This window comes from Rhinatrema bivittatum, chromosome 1 (assembly GCF_901001135.1).
Source record: "Rhinatrema bivittatum chromosome 1, aRhiBiv1.1, whole genome shotgun sequence".
Classification (NCBI taxonomy): Eukaryota; Metazoa; Chordata; class Amphibia; order Gymnophiona; family Rhinatrematidae; genus Rhinatrema; species Rhinatrema bivittatum.
The window spans coordinates 513,970,294-513,994,294 of NC_042615.1; the positions used below are offsets into that span (position 1 = coordinate 513,970,294).

At 43.0% G+C, this 24,001-nt stretch overlaps 1 protein-coding gene across 1 annotated transcript; it reads right to left on the minus strand.

The window, feature by feature from the left end:
* Window positions 1-12,288: 12,288 nt before the first annotated feature.
* LOC115098563 (olfactory receptor 5A2-like) lies at window positions 12,289-23,589 on the minus strand. Its single transcript, XM_029615195.1, has 2 exons — window positions 23,395-23,589; window positions 12,289-13,254 (listed from the first exon to the last, which is right to left on the minus strand). Exons 1-2 carry the CDS (start codon window positions 23,587-23,589, stop codon window positions 12,289-12,291), a joined length of 1,161 nt encoding a protein of 386 aa, XP_029471055.1.
* Between the last annotated feature and the right edge of the window lie 412 nt (window positions 23,590-24,001).

The window sequence follows — 24,001 nt, forward strand, 5'->3', positions numbered from 1 at the left end:
CCGATATTCAGCTATTAGCTAGAAAATGAGACCCCTACTCGGAACACCCCCAAAATGCCTCTCTTATTGTATTGGATACAGTGTTCAATCGATAACCAGTGTAACGTTTGTAAAATTGGAGTGATATGTTCATATTTCTGAGTATTGGTGAGTAATCTTGCAGTAGCATTTTGAATTAACTGAAGAGGTTTGAATGATGTTATATGGGAGACCTATATATAGTATATTAGGAATGTGCAGACCAAAAGTTTTAAGTTCATAAGTCCATAAGTCGAATGGGGGTCCCATTTGCGGTCAATATGGACTTATGGAGAATTCCATAAGTTGAGTCTATGTCCATATGTGCAAATAAAAATTTAAACCCCTCACCCGCCTTAATCCCCCCCCCCCCCACCAAAGACTTACCAAAACTCCCTGGTGGTCCAGCGGGGTCAGGACGCCATTCCTGAACTCCTTTGCAAGGAGCACGTGACGTCGGCGTCACGTCAGAGTGACGCGGCGTCACGTGATTCCCCTCGGGTTCGCTCCCGGAACCCTCGTTGGGCACAAAAGGAACTTTTGGCCAGCTTGGGGGGGCCTCCCCAAGTCAGGAGGCCCCCCCAAGCTGGCCAAAAGTTTCTTTTGAGCCCAACGAGGGTTCCGGGAGCGAACCCGAGGGGAATCACGTGACGTCGGCGCCACGTCAGAGTGACACGGCGTCACGTGATTCCCCTCGGGTTCGCTCCCGGAACCCTCGTTGGGCCCAAAAGGCACTTTTGGCCAGCTTGGGGGGGCCTCCTGACCCCCCCAAGCTGGCCAAAAGTGCCTTTTGAGCCCAACGAGGGTTCCGGGAGCGAACCCGAGGGGAATCACGTGACGTCGGCGCCACGTGATTCCCCACGCGTCGCTCCCGGACCCTCACGGAACTTTTGGCCAGCTTTGGTAAGTCTTGGGGGGGGGATTAAGGAGGGTGAGGGGTTTAAATTTGTATTTAAATCAACAATCGCGATTTCCAACGTATTCAACATAGCTATGTTGAATAAGTTGGAAATCCGATCGTTTATGCCTCATCTTTTTTTTAAGTAAAAAAAAAAAAAAAAGTTGTGTTTTCCATTTAAGTTCAAAACGAATGCACACCCCTGTAGTATATTACAGTAGTCATGTGTGGTTAAGATTAGAGATTGTAATACTTTTCTAAACATGTTGGGGGTCTAACAAGGGTTTTAAATGACAAAGAATATGAAATTTATAAAATGAGGACTCTCTAGTCCTCAGAGAGCTCCCTCTCTCTTTCAGAGTCCAGCTCAGAATTGCCTTTTTTGTTTTCAAAATCTCACATCTTTGTCTTTATGTCTATTCATCCATCTTTCCTTTTTTCGCTGCTCTTCTAACTTATATCTTCTCTCTCTGCATTAATGTTTTATATATGTGAGTGATATGTCTTCATGGGATTCTGATGAAGAAGATTCCTGATGAAGGTCTGCTTTCAAGCACCCTATATTGTATTCATTTTTTACATGTATCAGTGTGGTGCTTGTATGGGGTTCAGTGAAGATGTGTTCTTATTCTTCATATGTATCAATGTCATTTATACTTGAAGTTGTGATGATGAACTCTACAGTACCACTCTCAATTTACTTTGATTTATAATGGTGGAAGCCCTCCCGATACCATATGTCATGAGATGAAATTAAACTTAATTTTATTTGCACCTTCAATAGCAGCTATTATTACTACCACATTGCAGCATTCACTAGTGCTTTTTTCTGCACCACAAACTGAAGGTCCTTGAACAGTATTCTGATCAGATCTCCTTATAGGTGCAAATCAATACAGGAGCTGTAGGAGCAGCCTTTGGGAACTGCATGCTTACACCTGGGCATCGCAGCTGCAATTGGCACTATCACATGCTGAGCCTTCACTCAGGGAGTTGCTAACAAATGAAACTGTATTCTTAATTTGTTTTTATGGGGAGGTAGAGAGAGGTCAACAGTTCTTTAATTTGTGATGAGACTCCTAAGTACAATGAGACCATAATAAATGAAATGTTGCTTCATCCCATAATGGTTAGAGGTTCTTATCATGCTTAATGGCCTAATGAAAGCAGATTGAGGCATATTAATTAGTATGATTGTCTCTCTCTGTTCTATTCCTCTCAGCACCATTGTTTACCCCTGGTTCATGGCTATTTCTACATACTGATATGAATTCATACTAAAAGAGAAGCCAGAGTTCAGATTCCGCTGACACTCCTTGTTCCCTTGGGCAAGTCACCTCTATTGTCTCATGTACAAACTCAGATTGTGAGTCCTTTGGGGACAGGGAAATATCTTCTATATCTGAATGCATCTTTCCTTGAGTTATTGTTGGGCGGGCTTGGGCTCAATACATAAATAAATAACGTGAAGGAGGATGTAGCCCTAATGAATGTCTGATAACAATTATCAGTTGAATAGAATGTTCCATTGGGATCCCAGCAAATTGATGGACTGAAAGCTCTTACACTAAGAATAGACACCAAGGTTAAAAGGGCATATGGTGGAAACACTCTAAAGGGTTGTACCAGCTTCTTGGTTGTTGACCCTACTTGGGAATGGTTGACCAGAGTGTGACAATACTCTGACATTCTTACTGACTTTGATTGACAAGCACCAAGAAGAATCACTTATTTTTAGACAACCAGAATTAAGGGAGTGATTCTTCACTCACAGGATAATTTTAAAAGGAATGCACATGCACCCATAAATGCGTGTATCGGCGCCTGAGTGGAGAGATAAGAACATAAGAAATTGCCATGCTGGGTCAGACCAAGGGTCCATCAAGCCCAGCATCCTGTTTCCAACAGAGGCCAAAACCAGGCCACAAGAACCTGGCAATTACCCAAACACTAAGAAGATCCCATGCTACTGATGCAATTAATAGCAGTGGCTATTCCCTAAGTAAAATTGATTAATAGTCATTAATGGACTTCTCCTCCAAGAACTTATCCAAACTAGGGATGTGAATCGTGTGCCCGATCGTCTTAATGATCAAAATCGTCTGGCAGGAGAAGAAAATCGTGTTTGGCACGATTTTTTAGTTAAAAAATCGGTTTTTCCGATTAGTGCGCGCCAACAGGAGCCAGTGCGCGCCAACAGAAAACAACACAACTCGACACCCCTCAGGTCAGTTAAGGTCAGTTTAGAAATGAATATGCATTCCCACTGGCCGCCCTCCCATCCATCCATGCCACCAAGGCTCCCACTGACAATATATGGGGGATGGGAAATGGAAACAGCCGGCAGCCCGACAAAAAAAAAGCAATGCGATCAGTCAATGTGACCAGAACCCGCGCCCCATCCCTGACACCGGGAGTGCCGCGATCCTCCCCACGGAGCACCGTATCCCCGACACAGGGAGCGCTGCGATCCTCCTGCATGCAGCGCCGTATCCCTGCACTTTAAAGTTGTGCTCACAAGTATGCACATACCATTTAAATTACACCGCCTCACAAACTTTGGCTAGGGTTTTAGCGGCTTTTACGTGCACCTACAGGCAGATTTTAAAACATGTTAGCATGAGGGAAATAGCAGTTTTTGATTTTACATGATAACTGTGTTTGTTAGGAGTAATATGCTACAGATTTTATACATAATTAATTTAATTCGAATCAAGAATCAATAAGATGGGTAACTAGGAAGATATAGATAGATTAATTGTAGTGATTGAGGGTCATTGCCAGACAAATATAAAATAAATCTGTAGGCTAAACTTACTTTAGGTTAGCTTTAAATCCCTGCTCCCTTTGAAATTTTAACTCTATAACAAATCAACAAAGTTATGATACAGGAAGTAGTCTAGCAGTGAGAGGGATGACAAGTGGTTGTATGTGTGCACTAAGTGCAAGCAGCTCCAAGTCCTCAGAGAATGAGTCTGATCTCTGGAGGTTAGAGTGGAAAACCTGGAGGAGCTAAGGGAGAAAGAGAGGTCTATAGAGGAGACCTTCAGGGACATAGTATAGAAGTCTCACCTCCAATCTGGTAGCTCCTATGCTGACTTGGAGGAGAACATCATCTGGAGGGAGAGCATCATTTGATGAGGCAGGAAGCAATCCTGTAGCTAGAACCTGCCCTCAAGGTACTGTAGCATCCTCTCACACTGTGGATAGTTCTCCAGGGGCATGCGCCCAGGAGGGAAGGGTTAGGACAGCCGTTATAGTTGGTGATTCAATTATTAGGAAGGTTGATAGCTGGGTTGCTGGTGGACATGAGGATCACTTGGTAACTTGCCTACCTGGTGCAAAGGTGGTGGACCTATTGCATCACATAGATAGGATTTTAGATAGTGCTGGGGAGATGTCAGATGTCTTGGTACATGTGGGTACCAATGACATAGGAAAGTGCAGGAAGGAGGTTCTGGAAGCCAAATTTAAGGTTTTAGGTAGAAAGCTTAAATCCAGAACCTCCAGGGCAGCATTCTCAGAAATGCTCCCCATTCCTCATTCAGGACCCCAGAGGCAGGCAGAGCTCCAGAGTCTCAATGCATAGATGAGACAATGGTGCAGGGAAGAGGGATTTAGGTTTGTTAGGAACTGGGCTTCATTTTGGGCAAGAGGAGCTTTTTCCGAAAAGATGGGCTCCACCTTAACCAGAGTGGAACCAGGAGACAGTGAAGCTTATAAACTAGATGATGGGGAAAGCCCATGGTTCAGAATGATGTATCTTTGAAGGATATTAAGAGAACATGGAAAATAGGGCATCCCAGTAGAAAGGATGCAATAAATGCCAAAGTGGACCAGGTTCACTATGTGAAGTGCAGAGAGTCCAAAGTACCCTTATCAGTTGTTACAAAGAAAAAACAGTTGTTACAAAGAAAAAACAATACTTTGAAATGTCTGTCTACAAATGCTAGAAGTCGAAAAAATAAGATGGGAGAGTTAGAGTTCATAGCATTGAATGAAGATATAGATATAATTGGTATCTCAGAGACCTGGTGGAAAGAGGATAAGCAATGGGACATTGTGATATCAGGATACAAATTATATCGAAATGATAGGATGGATCAAATTGGTGGAGGGGTTGCGCTATATGTTAAAGAGAGCATTGAGTCAAACAGGATAAAAGTTCTGCAGGAAACAAAATGTAATATTGAATCTTTATGAATAGAAATTTCAAGTGAAAAAAGGAATAATATAGTATTTTGTGTGTGTGTGTGTGTGTGTGTGTGTGTGTGTGGGGGGGGGGGGGTTGTATTACCATCCACCTGGCCAGAATGAACTAACAGACAATGAAATGCTAAAAGAAATTAGAGAAGCTAATAAGATCAGTAGCACAGTAATAATGGGTGATTTCAGTTACCCTAATATTGACTGGGTGAATGTTACATCAGGACATTCTAGAGAAGAAAAGTTCCTAGATGAAATAAATTATTGCTTTATGGAGCAGCTGGTACAAGAACCAAGAAGAGGGGAAGCTATTTCAGACCTAGTCCTTAGTGGAACACAGGATTTGGTGTGAAAGGTGATAGTGTTGGGGCCACTTGACAACAGTGATCACAACATTATCAACTTTGACTTAATAACTGGGAGGAGCACAAAAAAAAAGAAATCTACTGCAACAGGTTTTAACTTTCAAAAGGTGACTCTGCTAAAAAGAGGAAAATGGTTAGGAAAAAACTGAAAGGAACAATTGCAAAGGTTAAGAGTTCAGCTCAGGAATTGATGTTGTTTAAAAATACCATCTTGAAAGCCCAGAAGAGTTGTATTCCACACATTAGAAAAGGTGGAAGGAAGGCTAAAAAACTACTGTCATGGTTAAAAGGTGAGGTGAGAGAGGCTATAATATCCAAAAGAACATCTTTCAAGAAATGGAAAGGGAACCAAATGAAGAAAAGAAGAACGAGCATAAGCATTGGCAAGTCAGATGCAAAGCATTGATAAGGAAGGCAAGGAAAGAATTTGAAAAGTAGCTTGCAGCGGAAGCAAAAACTCATAATTAAAACGTTTTCAGGTACATTCAAGGTAAAATGCCAGTGATGGAGTCATTGGGAACATTAGAAGATCAAGGGGTAAAAGAGGCACTTAGGGATGACAAAGCCATTGCAGAGAGAATAATTAATTCTTTGCTTTGGTATTCACTGAGATGTAAGAGATATACCCATGCCAGAAATTATATTCAAAAGTGATGATTCAGAAGAGTTGAAGCAAATCTCAGTGAACCTGGAAAATGTACTAGGGCAAATTGACAAATTAAAGAGTAGCAGATCATCTGGACCAGATGATATACATCCCAGAGTGCTGAAAGAAATGAAATTGCAGATGTTCTATTGGAAATCTGTAAACAGTAACATCATCTATGGTAACTGAAGACTGGAGGGTTGCCAATGTAACACCATTTTTAAAAAAGGGATTAAGTGGCGATCCAGGAAACTACAGACCAGTGAGTCTGACATCTGTGCCAGGCAAAATGGTAGAAACTTTCATATGAACAAAAATGCTAAACATATAAGGGGTAATTTTTATATGGAGTTGTGCACATAAATGTAACTACTATTGTAGCAATTTTCAAAAGCCATTTACTCAAGTAAAGTGCACTTACTCGCGTAAAACCTATGGACAATTCAATGGCATATATTGTAGCAATTTTCAAAAGCCCACTTACTCGAGTAAAATTCATGTACTCAAGTAAAACCCAGTTTTACTTGAATAAATGCTTTTTAAAATCAGGCCCATAGATAAGCATAGTTTAATAGGACAAAGCCTAATTGGATTTAGCCAAGAGAAGCCTTGCCTAACAAATTAGCTACTTTTTTTGAGGGCATAAATAAACATGTGGATAAAGGTGAGCCAGTTGATATAGGTCATCTGGATTGCCAGAAAGCATTTGACGAAGTCCCTCATGAGAGTCTTCTTAGGAAATGAAAAAGTCATGGGATGGGGGCAATGACTTATTGTGGATTGCCAACTGGTTAAAAAATAGAAAACAGAGAATAGGGCTAAATGGTAAATTTTCCCAATGGAAAAAGGTAAATAGTGGAGTGCCCCAAGGATCTGCTTTGGGACCACTGTTTTTTTTAATATATTTATAAATGACCTGGAAATGGGAACAATAAGGGGCGGATTTTAAGAGCCCTGCTCACGTAAATCCGCCCGGATTTACGCGAGCAGGGCCCTGCGCGCCGGTGCGCCTATGTTCAATAGGCCTACCGGCGCGCGCAGAGCCCCGGGACTTGCGTAAGTCCCGGGGTTTTCCGAGGGGGGCGTGTCGGGGGCGGGGCCGAGCGGCGCGCCATTTTCGGGGCGGGATGTGGCGTTTCGGGGGCGGGCCCGGGGGCGTGGCCGCGCCCTCCGGAACCGCCCCCGGGCTGCATCTAGGCGCGCCAGCGACTCGCTGGCGCGCAGGGATTTACTTCTCCCTCTGGGAGGCGTAAATCCCCCAACAAAGGTAGGGGGGGGTTTAGACAGGGCCGGGGGGGGTGGGTTAGGTAGAGGAAGGGAGGGGAAGGTGAGGGGAGGGCGTTAGCGAATTCCTTCCGAGGCCGCTCCGATTTCGGAGCGGCCTCGGAGGGAACGGAGGCAGGCTGTGCGGCTCGGCGCGCGCCGGCTACACGAAATCGGTAGCCTTGTGCGCGCACCGATCCAGGATTTTAGCGGATACGCGCGGCTACGCACGTATCTACTAAAATCCCGCGTACTTTTGTTGGCGCCTGGAGCGCCAACAAAAGTACGCCAACGCGCCGTTTTTGAAAATCTACCCCTAAGTGAGGTGATCAAATTTGCCGATGACACAAAATTATTCAAAGTTGTTAAATCACAAGAGGATTGTGAGAAATTACAAGAGGACATTGCAAAACTGGGAGACTGGGCATGCAAATGGCAATTGAAATTTAATATGGAGAATTGCAAAATGATGCACTTAGGGAAGAGTTACCCAAATTATACCTACATAATGCAAGGTTCCACATTAGGAATTATCAGTCAGGAACAGTATTTAGGTGCTATTTTTTAAAATATGTTGAAATCTTCTGCTCAGTGTGCAGCAGTAGCCAAGAAAGCAAATAAAATGCTAGGGATTATTAGGAAAGGAATAGAGAATAAAACAGAGAATATCATAGTGCCTCTGTATTGCTCCATGGTGTGACCTCATCTTGAGTATTCTGTGCATTTCTGGTCAGCACATCTCAAGAATGATACAGCAGATTTAGAAAATGTACAGAGAAGGGCAACCAAAATGATAAAGGGGATGGAACAATTCCCCTATGAAGAAAGGCTAAAGAGGTTTGGACTCTTCAGCTTGGAGAAGAGATGGCTGAGGAGAGATATGATAGAGGTCTATAAAATAATGAGTGGAATGGAAAGAGTAAACTTTAATCAGTTATTTATTTATCTATCTATTTATTTATTTTATTTATATTCGGCTTTTCAGCATTTCAAAGCAGATTACATTCAGGTACTGTAGTTATTTCTCTGTCCCCAGAGAGATCATAATCTAAGTTTTACCTGAGGCAACAGAGGGTAAAGTGACTTGCCTAGAGTCACAAGGAGTAGCACTGGGATTTGAACCCTGGTCTCCCTGGTTTACTCTTTCAAAAAATACAAAGACCAGTGGGCACACAATGAAATTACTAGGTAATACATTTAAAACTAATAAGGGAAATATTTTTTTACTCAACCTATAATTAGGCTCTGGAATTTGTTGCCAGAGGATGTGCTGAAAGCTTTTAGTAAAGCTGCATTTAAAAAAGGTTTGGACAAGTTCCTGGAGGAAAAGTCCATTAACCATTATCAAAGTGGAGTTGCAGAAATCCACTGCTTATTCTTGGGATATGCAGCTTGGAATCTTATCTACCTCTTGGGATCCTGCCAGGTACTTGTGACCTGGCTTGGCCACTGTTGGACACAGAATACTGGGCTTGATGGACCTTTGATCTGACCCAATATGGCAAAACTTATGTTCTTATGTCCACCAGTTTGCCCAGCTCATATCGAAGTCTTCAAGACTCCTATGATTCACCCTGCAAGCCCTCCACTTGACCCTGAACACTCACGCTGTGTTAAATGCCCTAAAACTTGAGATCTCTAGACTTCCTCCTCATCAGGACCTGAAGTAAAATTACGCGGATAACAAGCTGGCACGCAACATGGAGAGCTTTATTAAAAAGTGGATTTATACGCATAAGTCTTGGCCCCATCCCAGAATGCCCATGTGCCACCCCTTTTCCACCCCTTCTTCTTGATGCGCGAACAGGTATGTACGTGTGTAGTGCTTGCACATCGGAGACAGGCAGCTAATTCTTGTTATTGCACTTCCCAGCTCCTTAAGATTGACTTTAATGTAGTCTGTCTGGTTCTGAGGAATAAAACCTAAAGCTTGGGAATTTGCTGCACAATGTTGTTATGTCTATGACCCCATGAACTGAGGCAAGATTGTCTCTGATTGCAGGGATGAGCCCTGCAGGTTCTCTCTGTGAGCAGGTGGACCTAGGTGAAGCAGAGATTGGACAGGACTTTCACCTATACCAGCTCACGTTCCCCTTATGTTGAGCCTTTGGGTGTTAGGGCCAGCAGGACTTAGGTGAGGGTCTGTGCTGATGACTGGAGACATGGTCAAGGCTAGGTGAAGGTTGTAGGCAGGCAGCGAGTAGATGTGTCGTGCTCCGGGTGAGGGTCAGAGGCAGGCAGTTGTCAGGCATATTCAGAGTCCAGGCAGAGGTCAAACCAGGTATCCATCCGAAGGAGAAGAAGTATGTAAATGTCGGCCAAGAATTTTAATGCTGATTTTGTAAACCATTGTGATCTTCTTTTGGAATGAAGGTATATAAAAATGCCAAAATACATAAAGAAACATATAAATAAATAAATACATAAATAAAGAGGATCAGATAGGGCTGAAGCAGATAGGCAAGGCAAGAGCAGGTCAGCAGGTGAGGACTGGAGCAGGCAGAGTTGAAGACTGGAGCAGGCTGAAGATGAAGACTGGAGCAGGTTGAAGATGAAGCCTGGAGCAGGTTGAAGATGGAGACTGGAGCAGGTTGAAGATGAAGCCTGGAGCAGGTTGAAGATGGAGATTGGAGCAGGTTGAATATGAAGCCTGGAGCAGGTTGAAGATGGAGACTGGAATAGGCATGGGAAGCAACAAGCACTATGCTTGGTAGCTGAACCTGTTGCTGAGGCAAGTTGCTTCTGGGGAGCTGCCTTTATATAGGGCAGTACCAATGTTATCATCTCTACGGGCCGTGGGAACTTTCCCGCCGTGGTCCCTTTAAATGCTGGGAATTGGTGAATGCATGTGCCTAAGGGGAGATGAGGCGCCTGGCTTCAGCAGCATTTTGCTGGCAGCGTCTCTCCTTGTCAGAGAGTGGCATCCTGCCATGTGGATAGCTATTGGCATTTCACCATGTTGAGAGGCAGTGGGCCAGGTCTGGCTGGGGAAGGTGAGTATGGCGGTCCACAGGAGCATCCCACAGACTGCCAAATGCAACAAATGTAATATCTAAATAATGTATTTTGTCATATTTTAGGAATAAAAGAGGGTTTTTCTTCCAAAATAATTGTGTAGAATTTTGAATATTTCTGATTGTATGAGTGTCAGTTAATGGTTTAGGCTCGGAAGGAGTGTCACTCCTATGAGAGTAAAAAGAGTATGAACTACTAAAAGCCATTTTATATTTATTTAATTTATTTATTTAATTTGCAACTTTTATATACCGACATTGGTTTAGTAACATCACATCGGTTCACAATCAACAGTGTTTAGCAACAGTGCTAAGAAATTAACAGGTAGCAGCAATACTTTACAACTGAATAATTTAACTTTATAGAGTAATGACAACGCTTTACAATAGAAAGATTTAACTTAATAAGAATTTAACTTCATAGCACTAAGGAGAGTTTTACTTCATAGAATAATGACAAAGTAAAGAAGGCTAAATACCATAAAGGAACTAAATCAGATGGGACTCTATCATAAGAAACTAATTTAATGGTATATATATATATATATATATATATATATATATATATATATATATATATTAGAGATGTGAATCGGAACTGGAATCTGATCGGTTCCGGTTCCGATCCAAATCTTAAAATTTTTATCGCCCAGCCCAATTTGAGTTCTGATTATCGGCTGTGCCCAATCAGATAATCAAAACACCCTCCCAAACCCCCAAAAAAGGTTTTAAAATTACCTGGTGGTCCAGCGGGAGTGCGGGGAGCGATCTCCCGCTCTCAGGCCATCGGCTGCATTAATAAAAATGGCGCCGATGGCCCTTTGCCCTTACCATCTGACAGGGCAAAGGTAGCGCCGGCACCATTTTGAATATTGGCAATACGGCCCGAGTGCAGGAGATCGCTCCTGGACCCCTGCTGGACCCCCAGGGACTTTTGGCCAACTTGGGGGGCCTCCTGACCCCCACAAGACTTGCCAAAAGTCCAGCGGGGGTCCGGGAGCAACCTCCTGCACTTGGGCCGTATTGCCAATATTCAAAATGGCGCCGGCACTACCTTTGCCCTGTCACATGGTAAGGGCAAAGGGCCATCGGCGCCATTTTTATTAACGCAGCTGATGGCCCGAGAGCGGGAGATCGCGCCGGGACCCCCCCACTGGACCACCAGGTAATTTAAAACATTTTGGGGGGGGGGGTTGGGAGGGTGGGGGATTTGTTTTAAAGGGTTGGGGTGGGTTTTAGGGTTTTTTTGGTGTGCCGGTTTTCCCGCCCTCCCCCCTCCCCCGATTTACGATTTTTCACGATAAATCGGGGGAATTTCTATTGTATCGCGACTCTAACGATTTTTGACGATTTAAAAAATATCTGACGATTTTTTTAAATCGTCAAAAAACGATTCACATCCCTAATATATATATATAACTACAACTTGGTACTGCCCAGCACTTCCTTCTGCTGAGGGGAGATATTGGTACAATCAATCAATAGAGCCCTCCCCCAATTGAGAATGTGCCAGGAGTATCTAGTGGATCAGAGAGTCAAAAGATGATAAAAGGTAGTTGTTGGGATGACATGGGGGTGGGCCCTCTGAATTCCTTTCCCTGTGCTAATCTTCCTCCATCCCATACTCCAATGTTTTAATGCACCTTTGAGAAGAAAAGCACTGAAAGTGGAAACTGCTACACACCAAGTTCGCTGTTAGGATAGATGGGCAGCTTCATGGAATGTAATGCAGCTACAACTAACAAATTTCAACCAGAGCAAATACAGATTCCAAGTTTCTGGGGGAAATAAATTGTTAGGCCCATTTACCTGGATAAATGCCTTTGAACATTATCTTCTGAAAATGTACCTGTCAAGTTGAATCATTGTAGAGTGATATTATATTCTCTTAGAAAAGCATGTCCAGCCTGTGATTCTCCTGAGGGCCTTCTTCACTTCCATGTTTCTCAGGCTGTAGATGAAAGGGTTTAGCATGGGGCTTAATATGGTGTACAACACAGTTATTGCTTTGTCCTCATTCAATGAAAAACTCAGATTGGGTCTAATTATGTACATATAAAATCCACCCCCATAAAACATAGTGACAATGGTAAGATGAGAGGCACAGATGGAGAAGGCCCGATGCTGTCCAGTTGTAGTAGCAATTTTCAAGATGGCAGAAACAATGTGACAGTAAGACCCTAAGACAACAAGGCAAGGAATAAATCCCAAGATCATGCCCACTGTGAATAAAATTAGTTCTTGAGTAGATGTGTCAGAGCAGGAGAGTTTCAACAATGCTGGGATATCACAGAAGAAGTGGTCAATGGTATTGGGGCCACAGAAGTTTAAGGTGGAGGCCAAGGTCACTTGTATTGATGAATTTAGGAAACCTCCCATCCAACATATGACAATGAGCTGAATACAGATGCTCCTGTTCATAATTACTGTATAACTTAATGGTTTGCAAATAGCCACATACCGGTCAATACCCATCACTGCAATGAGAAAACACTCAACCACTATGATCAGCTGGAAGCAAAACATCTGGGTCATGCAGCACAGGAAAGATGTGGACTTTCTGTCAGACAGGAAGTTGTCTAACATCTTGGGCACAGTGATGGAAGCAAAGACTGTGTCCAAGGCAGAGAGGTTGGCCAGGAAGAAGTACATAGGGGTGTGGAGGTGAGGGTCAACTATCACCATGGTGAGCAAGCCCAGATTCCCCAGGAGGGTCGTGGTATAGATAAGGGTGAAGATATGGAACAGCAGGGTCTGTTGTTCTGAGGTATTAGACAGACCAGTGAGGATGAATTCTGTTACTGTGGAGCCATTTTTCCATTCCATAAATTCCACACGGTCTATCTGCAGGAGGAAAAATAGTTACCACAGGATATATAACATGCAGACAAAATTAAAAAACCCTGAGGAGAATTAAAGAATATTAAAGAAACCTGCATCCATGGCTTGCCTAATAACTCAGTGGTACAATGGCTAAATAAGCATCCACAGAATACAGAACATACCCACGGAAAAAGCTGTGGTAGACATTATCATATCTAAAAGATTGAGTTTTCTCTGCTTCCCATCCTTTCTGATGGTTAGATCAATGACAGTGATGACAGGCCGGCAAAGCAACAACATAGTAAACACACACTTCCATTTTATATGGCTGCTTCGCTTCCTATTCCTGTGTTTCCTGATTATGAAGGAAGTACATCATGGGGAGAGGAACAGCTGACAGGACAGGGAATCAGTATTTGCTGTGTTCCCCACATTACTTGCTGGCCACTACTGTGCCTCAAGACACCTGAAAAGTAAAGAGGGGGAGATGAAAAGGAATCTGGAAGTGGGGTGAGAGAGAGGAATCTGAGGAGAAAAGGGAGATGTAAAGGAACCTTGGCATATGGGGAGTGATGAAATGGGGTAAAATCTAAGGGAAGGGAGGGGAGAGAGAGAGATTAATTCAAGGGTAGGGTCGATGAAGAGGGCCCTAGTGGGGAGGAAGATATGGAGAGAACTCTATGGGCATGTGAAGAAATAAAGAGGAAACTTGGGGGTGTGAATGGAGAGAATTTAATGGGGGATGGGAGATGGAGAGGAATTTGAAGGGGAGTTGAGAAAAGGGTTGGGAGGAGGGTGGTTTGGAGGAAAAGATGAGAGTGAGAAATAGGAAAGGGTAAGTGGAGAAGAATTTCAGAAGAGAGGATTTTGGAAGGAGCAGAGGGAGGGAGAGAGAGTGGGAGAGTAAAGGCAGAAAGAAAGATGACAGTGAGATGATGGAATGAGTAGGATGATAATGATGATAATAATGATGATGATGCACCATTCAATCTCCCCCCCACCCCCCCAATTCTTCCCCTTTTCAAAATCCTAGCTCTGATTATCTGTGTCATTTATAAAATTCAGTACAATTCATTTTTCCATATATGACGAGATTGAAAAATAGGAGAATTGTGCATCCTGTTCTTACTTTAGGAGGAAAAATGACAATTTCTTTAAAAAGGGCTGTCCTTTATAAGGCAGGTCACCTGACCAACCTACTCAACAAATTCAACAGCAGTGCTGTATGTTGCCTGCAGCAGATCTGGATTAAATTCCTTGGCCTGGCTACTGCTCCTTGGACCATTTAGGGTTAGAGATGCTGCAGAATCAGCATTCACTGACCCTAGGGGAAGTAAGTCCCAGCCGTTTTACAATGACAATGCCTAATGACCAGACTCAGGATGGTGCATGCACTAGACTCTAAAGAGAATTCTACTGAGGACTCTCAATAATGACTGGCAAGATGGGATATGTGCAAGGATTAAAAAGATGAGGAAAAACACTTGGTAGTTGTGAATAAAGACGCATGACAATGTAGCCCAGTCAATGCCAGTTCAGATTAATCTGGTTATGAAAGGAGGAAGAGGAAATTGCTGGCTTCATTCCTCCCTTCCTTCCTCCAAAAGCTGCTGCCATGATACATTGCACTGCATTATAATTTGCCCACTGTCACATTATATTAAAACAATACCAAGCATCAGTAGATAGCAACATCACACAGTAATAGAGTATCATCCTACGACAATAGTAAAGGCACAATAACACTAGGCAGTCACTCGTGCATTGGGAGGTCAGCAGTAGGAAATGCACTGCCGGCCCTCAAGTTTTGAACATGTTTGCTCTCCTGACACAGAGGAGGTATTCACTTTCAGAGAGCCAGAACAGTGGAACAGGTTCCTACCGCTCCTTCTGCCAAGTCCTGGGAAGCAATGCTGCTCCAGCAGGCAGGACCTGGGGAACGCTGCCATTGCCGGCCATGCTGCTCCAATCCAGCTCCGCCATCCGTTTTCTGGCTGGCAGGCTTTCAATGCAACATTCGGCTTTCTCCCCGGTTTTGCCGTTTAGTTTAATTAGTGGTAAAACTGGCTTTGCACTTGCAGTGCAAGCATCATGCAGTTACGAGTTTGGGCATGAAGAAAGCTGTGCTGATTTATTTATAGAACGCTCCAAGCCTTTCCTTGGCTCATGCAGAGGGCAGTGATCCCTTAGTGCAGCGCTTCTCAGCCCAGCCCTGGGGGCTCACCAGCCCTGTCCTATCCCTGCACTGGGTGCCATGGGGGAAAGTTCACACATTAAAGACAGCACACAAATTTTTCCCTGCATGGAGGGAGAAAGGTATTTCAAGTGGGAGTTTCCCAGGGAGATCACTTTGCGCTTGTCCACATTAAATTTCTCCTGCCATTAGACTATAAGGAACTCCTGCAAGTTCCTTATAGTCTACTTATGTTGTAGCTACTTTGAATAATTTCATGTCATCCGCAAATTTGATCACCTCATTCATTTCTCCCTTTCCCAGATCATTAATGAATGAGTTAAACAACATTGTTCCCAGTACAGATCCCTGGGTCACTCCAGTATTCATTGGGAAAACTGACCATTTAGACCTACCCTCTGTTTTCTGCCTTTTAACTAGTTACCAGTTCACATTAGGACACTGTCTTCAATCCCATGACTTTTATCTCTTATGGGGGACATTGTCAAATGCTTTCTGGAAATCCAAACACACTATATTAACTGACTCACTCTTATCCACATTTTCGTTGACACCTTCAAATAATTCTAATAGATTAGTAAATCCCAGCTTCCCTTTGTTTTTAACTTTGTTTTTAACTTTGTTTTTTCTGATATTGTTCAAATTGTTTTTTACTGTTGCACAACTGCTAAGAAAATGTATAACGTTCACATTGTTTTTTCTGTTACACAACTGCTAAGAAAAATGTATATTTTTGTAAACCGTTATGATGGCTCTACCGAATGACGGTATATAAAACTCAACAAATAAATAAATAAATAAAACAAACTATAACTTCTACCATTTTGTTGAGCACCAGTGTCAAGCTCATTAGTCTGTAGTTTCCTGGATCACTCTTGGAGCCCTTTTAAAAAATTGGCATTATATTGCTTGCCCTCTAGTCCTTGAGTACAATGGTAGATTTTAGAAATAGGTTACAGATTATCAGGAGCAGTTCTTCAATTTCATATCCGAGGTCCTTCAGAACTCTGTATTAAATACTATCAGGTTTTGCTGATTTTCTGTTATATAGTTTGAAAATTTGATTTAACACCTTTGTAGAGACCCCTACTGGGCCTTTACTAAAGGATTGCTCCATATTAACAGGAGGAATAGAAGCAGATGTTGATTGGGTTTTAGCTCCCTCGTGGGAAGCTGCAGTGGCAAAGTCCATAGTATACAAAATCCAGAGCCACCATTTTGCATTGTGGCTTTTTAGTTAGCTCACAGAGAAGGCAGGATATCTTTGTGCCTGTTCCTGATTTTGTGGTATTTTGTTTGAAAAGGACTTTGGATCTCTTGGAAGGAGATGTCAAAATGAAACAGGATAAAGGGTGCCTTTAATCATGTTTAATCATGCCACATGCAGAGTTGGGTGAAAGAAGGTTTTTTCACCCTTCCTTCCCCAGTTTTTGGTTGTTGTTGTGCCCGTCGGTCGCAGACGGCTGCGCCCTCTATTGCTCAGTTTTTTCCTGCCTGACTCAGTCCCTTTTGGGAAGATGGCTGCCTCCGCTTCTCCACGCTGACACCTCGGTGTCCCCAGTCCGGCATGGGCGATTGTGTTCCCCATCTTTCTCCCGGAGTCACCTAGGGCACACACGCGTGTGCAGCCCCGTCCTTTACGTGCGTCATGGCAGGAACCTTGGGGGCGCCCCCACCGCATGACCTCACGAGCTCTGTTATTTAAACTCTGTTCACATTCCTAATACGAGTTAGCAAGGAATCTTCCATGCTCATCTCTCTACAGTACCAGACGCTGCCGCTCTGTCTACTCCTGCTCCAGGATGACTTAGGTACCTGCACCTCTGGGGCCTTGTCTCGCTCCTCTACATCCTCCGGGGTTATCTGCTACCAACAAGGATGCCTAAGGTACTCGCTCCTCGGGGATCTTGCCTCGCTCCTGTCTACCATCTGGGTTTGCCTAAGGTACCCGGTCCTCGGGGGCCTTATTTCGTCCCGGACCTCCGCTCCTCGGGGGTTCTCTCCTACTACAGCTGCCAGCATCAGAGTGAGTACTATCGCTCCAGTTCTGTCTCTGCATTGTCTCATCTCTCTCTACCTAGATCCTCGGCCTACGCTGCACCGGATCTACTCTCACTGGCTTTCCATCTAGGCCTGGTTTCTCGGCATATGCCGCTTTGCGGACCACTACCGGATCCATCTCCCTCTCAGGACTTGGTGAGACTGTGTGACTGCCTTTCCTCTGTGCAGTTTTCAGATGGAACATTGCCATCAGAGATTTCTTCTGGCTGGGATCATTGCCCGTTCCTCGGGTTACCATGTACGTTGCAGTATAATAAAGACTACCTTTCTCTATGTCCATCTCTGCTTGGAGCTAGCCTATCGCTGCACGTCCCCGAGGGCTCCGCCCTGTGGGAGGTGCCATCTCTTGCAGCGACCAAGGGCCCACACCTCAAAACATAACAGTTGTATGTTTAAGTAAAGACAGATCCCTTCGTCCTTGTATCGATTACAGAGGACTCAATGAAATCACTATCAAGGATCGCTACCCTCTACCATTGATAACTGAGCTGTTTGACAGACTCCAAGGGGCCAAGGTTACTAAGCTGGTCTTAAAATGGGCCTACAACTTGGTCCGAATCCGTCACAGGGATGAATGGAAAACAGCTTTTATCACCCGTGACGGACACTTTGAATACTTAGACATGCCTTTTGGATTGTGCAATGCACCAGCGGTGCTTCAGAATATGATGAATGATTTACTGTACCAGTGCATGGTGGTATATTTAGCTGACATCCTGATTTTCTCTCAGCACCTCCAGACACACCAGGCAGATGTGATAAAGGTACTACAAAGGCTACGTGACAATCGCCTTTATGCTTGAGAAGTGCGCTTTTTATCAGGAGTCAGTGCCTTTTCTGGGGTACATCGTATTCAAGAATGGCCTCAACCCACTGGCTTAAAAGCTTTACGCCATTTTCTCGGCTTCACAAACTACTACCCTACCTTCATAAAGCACTATTCCATTCTCACAGCACCACTCACAGCCATGGCCAGAAAAGGGTCCTATCCATCCCGATGGTCTGCTGAGGCTGTAGCGGCCTTCCAAACTCTCAAAGAAGCCTTCCAAACCAAGCCTTGTCTTCAACACCCCAATCCTCAGCATCCTTTCATCGTTGAGGTTGACACCTCTGACGTCGGTGTGGGAGCAGTACTGAGCCAATACAGCGATGCCCATGTCCTCCATTCCTGCTCCTTCTTCTCACGGCGATTCTCTCCAGCTGAGAAGAATTATGGAATTGGAGATAAAGAATTGTTGGCTATAAAATTGGCCTTTGAGGAGTGGCGTCCATGGCTGGAAGGTGCACAGCACTAAATAATGGTATATACCATCACAGATGCTGCTGTTCTGTGAACTCCTGCTCCAGGACGACTTAGGTATCCGCTCCTCAGGGGCCTTGCCTCACTCCTGTTTACTCTCTGGGGTTGCCTATCACCTTCAAGGACGCCTAAGGTACCCGCTCCTTGGGGGCCTTATTTCGTCCCAGACCTCCGCTCCTTGGGCATTCTCTCCTACTACAACTGCCAGCAGCAGAGTGAGTACTATCGCTCCAGTTACTCACTAGATGGTAGCTGTAAGGTTGACAATTCCACCAGGTTGAAGTAGATGGATGCAGGAAGAGTAGACCGATGCAGGAAGAGCAGGCCCTCAAGGAGCGAGTACCTGATCCCAGTAAGGCACGTGAAAGGAAAGCAGAAGGCCCCCGAGGAGCGGGTACCCGCGTTAGAGAATACCCTGAAGGGCAAGGTAGAACTTCCAGCGGCAGCAGGAAGCGGCAGAGTAGCGTAGACCGGACAAATCCAATCCTTGCTAACTCAACGAGCTAGCAAACAAGCAAAGGCTAAATACCCAGATGATGTGATGTCACTCAAGGGGGACGCCCCCAAGGTTCGCGCCATAGCTGGAATAAAGATGTGGGTAGCGCGCGTGCGCGCACCCTAGGAAGCCCTTGGGAGAAACATGGCGGGAGGCAACGCCATAGCCGTTCCGGGGACGCCGGAGAGAGTGGCTTGCAGATGCGGCGGTAGCCATCTTCCAAAGGCTAGCGGGGAGAGCAGAGAAAAAGGTGAGGCACAAGGGTCGAGGCCGTCTGAGATCGACAGCCGCAATAACCTCCTCCTAGTGCCCACTGCCCACATGGGGCCTGCTGCCAGGCAAACAAAGAACAAATGAATAATCTCAACTGTACCTAAGACTTCAATCACCAGAAAGGAAAAACAGAACAGCAACTGCAAGTAAAGCAACACCAATCTGCAATGAGACACAGATATTGTGATGCAGCACTGCCTCACTGCTTCCCTTTCCTCTCTTGTGTGACGGGCTGTGGATGGGCTGGCACAGTGAGACTATATAATATGTCACAGCAAAAAACTTTACCAAGAACTCAGAGAAAGCTGAGAGCTATGCTTTCACACAGACAATGTCTTGAGAAGCACTGCAGATCAAATCTCTGACACCCTTAGACTTCAAGACTAGCATCACTGTACCCAGTCTGCAGCAATAGGTCAGACTAGCAAAATACTTCACTGTGATACACCATTCCTCTCATCTCCTTGTCAACATGCCCATCCTCCCCTTCTCTGCTGACTTCCTTCACTTACCTGTATCGGTTTCTAATTGTACGCATGCTCTCCTTATGATTTCTATGAAGCCATTGACTATAACGACTTATAGAAATAATTCTATTTCAGATGAATGAAGCGAATAGGATTTGTTTAGTTCCTGGGGCCCCTTCATTTCACTTCAGGGCCTCATGAAAGAAACAATTGGCCCCTATTCATTTCGATTTTCTATTTAGTTTTAAACTAATGCACGTCCCTAAAGCACAGTTCCTCATGCTGCTTGAATCAAGTTGCAGGAAAATTGCAATGTCCACCAGTTCCTGTACTTTTCTTGTTCCTCTAAGAGCTTTGTTCTTACTATAGAAATTCTCTTTTCCCATTATTAACTGGTATCACAAAACCTGGAACGTGGTTGGTGCAACCAGCCCCCCAGACAAGACTCTTTATCCCTTAGACCAGTAACCCTGCTTGCAGAGTCCTTCCTGGAATTCACTCTAACCTTAATTTTTTCACAATACAGGCGAACTAACTAATGTTCTCCTAATGTAAAGGAAAAGCAACCTGCCCTTTCCTTTTCAGGATCAAGGAGAGCATAGCTGGATGCTGTCTCACTCTTCCTTCTCTCCTACATATCTGGTTCCCTCAGTACTCACTGAGCATTTATAGTTTTAGTAGAAGGATCCTCCCTGAGGGATGGGTCATGAACACCAACTCACTCCCCTAATCTCTCCCACTATTAGAAGTTTCCACATTATTCACCCTGAGCACCCCTTTTACCCCCTCATCATTTAATGAATATTTCCTAATCTTTTCCAGCTTAAGGAACACTTATGTTAAAAATAATTGGGTGATAGATCAACCTCAATGAAAAGGGAGACACACAGACAAGTCACATTGGAGCAGCCATCCACTAACTTTGAAATTAACTGATGTGGACGAATAGGCTAGTAGAGCAGTGGGCCAAGGGCAAGAAAGTCACAGTTCTAATCCAGCATGTCCCACTGATATGCCTTCTGACCTTGGACACTTACAGGTAATTTTCAAAGGAGTTATGCATGTAAATGTAATATATTATCTATCATATCAATTTCAAAAGCCATTTATCCATATTAAGTGCATTTAATGCGGGTAAAACCTATTCATTCAATGGTAAATATTGTAACAATTTTCAAAAGCCCACTTACATGGCTAAAGTTCATTTACACATCTAAAACCCAGTTTTAAGTATGTAAATTCATTTGGAAATCAGGCCTTTAGATTTTAAACCCTACTGTACCTGAATGAAAATGTGCCTTGAGTTTGGGTTTGTAAAGATGAGTAATGAAATCTAGCATCGAAAGCCTGACATGCCTGTGTTTCAGCAACAGGCACTGGTAGCTCTCCCATATTACCATCCTTAAGTGAAGGAGTTGCATATTGAATATATAGAGAAAGAAAGACATGCATACAGAAAGTGTGGACATAAATGCTGCTGGCTTTGTTCTTCTAGTTGTTACTCATAAATTTCCCTCACCATCTAAAGTGTTCAGCTATTCTAAAATATAGTTTCAAATGGTCCAAAGTAGATGTCCACAAGAAAAAAACATCATCAATATTTCTGGACCATACTTGAATATAAACAGATGAGTATAGAAACTGTTCTTTAAACTGAGAAACATATAGATTGGCTACATTCAGAGTCATTATTGCTCCCATAGCCATACCATGTTGTTGCAAATACAATTTTCCAAAAATAACAAAATAATTATGACATAAGTCTAATTCTAAAACATGTTTTGATTATTTGAGGGAAACTGTACAATACAGTGTTAATTATATTCTTAAGCTCTTAAAATCCCAGGAATCAGTATCAGAATACTCAGTGCTTCAGTCTCATGGGCTCTTGCCCACAAAGGGCTGCAACCCCTCTCCTTTGTTTGCACTTTTTTGTACGTCATCTACCTCTTCCCATTCAATATTTTTTCTTTTTTTATAATGAGTGAAAACTACTTCAAAGGTTACACTTTTAGAACACCCTTTTAAAATATCCTACAGTGATTCTCTTGGTAATCTCAAACATTTGTCACATTTGACTCTCTTAATAATCTCAAATGATTTTTGTAAACAACTTATCTCATTTTTTCTGCTGTCGCCGTCTTTTTTTGCTGTTATTTACAGTTGCTGTTATTTACAGTTTCCCTCAAATAACCAAAACATTTTTTGGTATTGAAAATTGAGGGATGTAGCCATTGATTTTTAAAGATAAGTCTAATTCTGCCATCTTTAACACAAACTCTGATGGAATTCACTGTGGTTTCTGACGTTTCTCCAAAACTAGTTCTGCTATTCCTAAAGCCTCTTATTGGTATAAAACAAACAAATGTCCAAAGTAACTAGAAGCAATTCATGAGAACTCAGAGATATCCCCTCCAAAATACTGAGCATATTTTTCATATCCTTAACATAAGAACTAGCTTTAGACACTTTCACTTTTAGAAAATGGTCAACAAACATGGATAAAGGTTCTTGAACAGAACTGATGGATGCAACAATGGGCTTTTTACATAATTTTGGCAATTATGTAAAAAGCAAGTATCAGAGGATTTACAGGCATCAAAAATTGTCTCTCACATTGGGTAAGGAAGTCCTTTTTTTTTTACGCATTCTCAAGTTCAACTTCAATAGTGCATATCAGAGAGTGAGTTGGATCACTATTCAATTTTTTATAATAGATATGGTCTTGTAACTGGGGTTGAATTTCAACAATATATTGATCCCGTTGCTGTATAACAACTGCCCTTCCCTTATCGGCTCCTTTGATCACTAAATTCTCTTGACTTTACAGCATTTCTGTTCCAGGAAACAATCATTTATAACATCTAAAACTTGCCCTGATGGGAAATTCACCTAATTGAGTTTGGGGTAATTGAAATCTCCCATTAATTTTGTGTTTTCCATCACACTGGATCGTAGTAAACCCCCAGTACATACTCCTCCTCATCATACTTTGAATTTCTAACCATGGAGATTCCAGAGTGAAGTTTGTTTCCTGCAGAACTTTTATCCTACTTGACTCTATGACATATAGAATCAGCCTATTTGATTTGTTTTATCATTTCAATATAGTTTGTACCCTGGTAATAGTGCCCCATTGATTATACTTTTTCTACCAAGTCTCTGAGTTATCTATTATGCGTTATGACTTCATTTAGTGTCATACATTCCAGCTCTCCAATCTTATTTTGTAGACTGCTGGCATTTGTATATATACTTCTAAATATATTCTTTTTGTTCCTCTCCCTCCCTGCTGATTAATAGCAGTAGATTCCGATAGCTTAGAATCATTCATATTTGTCTGTTCTTCATGTAAATCCCCTTGAGTTACCTCAGCTTTTTCTACATCCTCTCTATCAGGGTACTCTAATTTCCCTGTTTTAACAGCATTCTTTAATGATATCTCACTCTGAACTGTGCGCTCCTCAGAAACTATTGGCTTTCCCACATGATCTAGTTTGAAAACTGCTTTCTCCTTCATAAAGTGCCAGCAGCCAGTTTCCATTCTGGTCAAGACAGAGCCCATCCCTTCGGAACAGGCTCCCCCTTCCCTAAAATGTACCTAATGAATCTAAAACCTTCCTCCCTGTACCACTGTTTCATCCACATATTGAGACTCTAGAGCTGTGTACTAGGTGAGTCTTTAAAGTGCTTTGTGTTGCTTTTCTATGAAAGATACTATACAAAGCAAAATTGTATTGTATAGTATTGATTTGCAACACAAAATCATCTGAATATTAACTTATATTGTACTTCCAGAAAAAGATTGCTTATTCACATCATTATCATCATCATAGTAATAATAACTTCTTGGCATTGAATCCCAGATGCTAAACCTTTGACTACTCTTCCAGCTTTCTTAAATCATTTTTCATTCTCTCTACTTCTTCAGGCTTGTCCACTCTATTGCAGATCTTAGTGCCATCTGCAAATAGACA

Bases quoted from the DNA above. Each gene is read 5' to 3' on its own strand.
- LOC115098563 (XM_029615195.1), bottom strand. From the start codon at position 23,589: ATGGGCTCTGTCTTGACCAGAATGGAAACTGGCTGCTGGCACTTTATG. The intron at 13,255-23,394 runs GTAACTCAAGGG...TTCCTCCTGCAG, and splicing joins AGGATGTAGAAAAAGCTGAG to ATAGACCGTGTGGAATTTAT.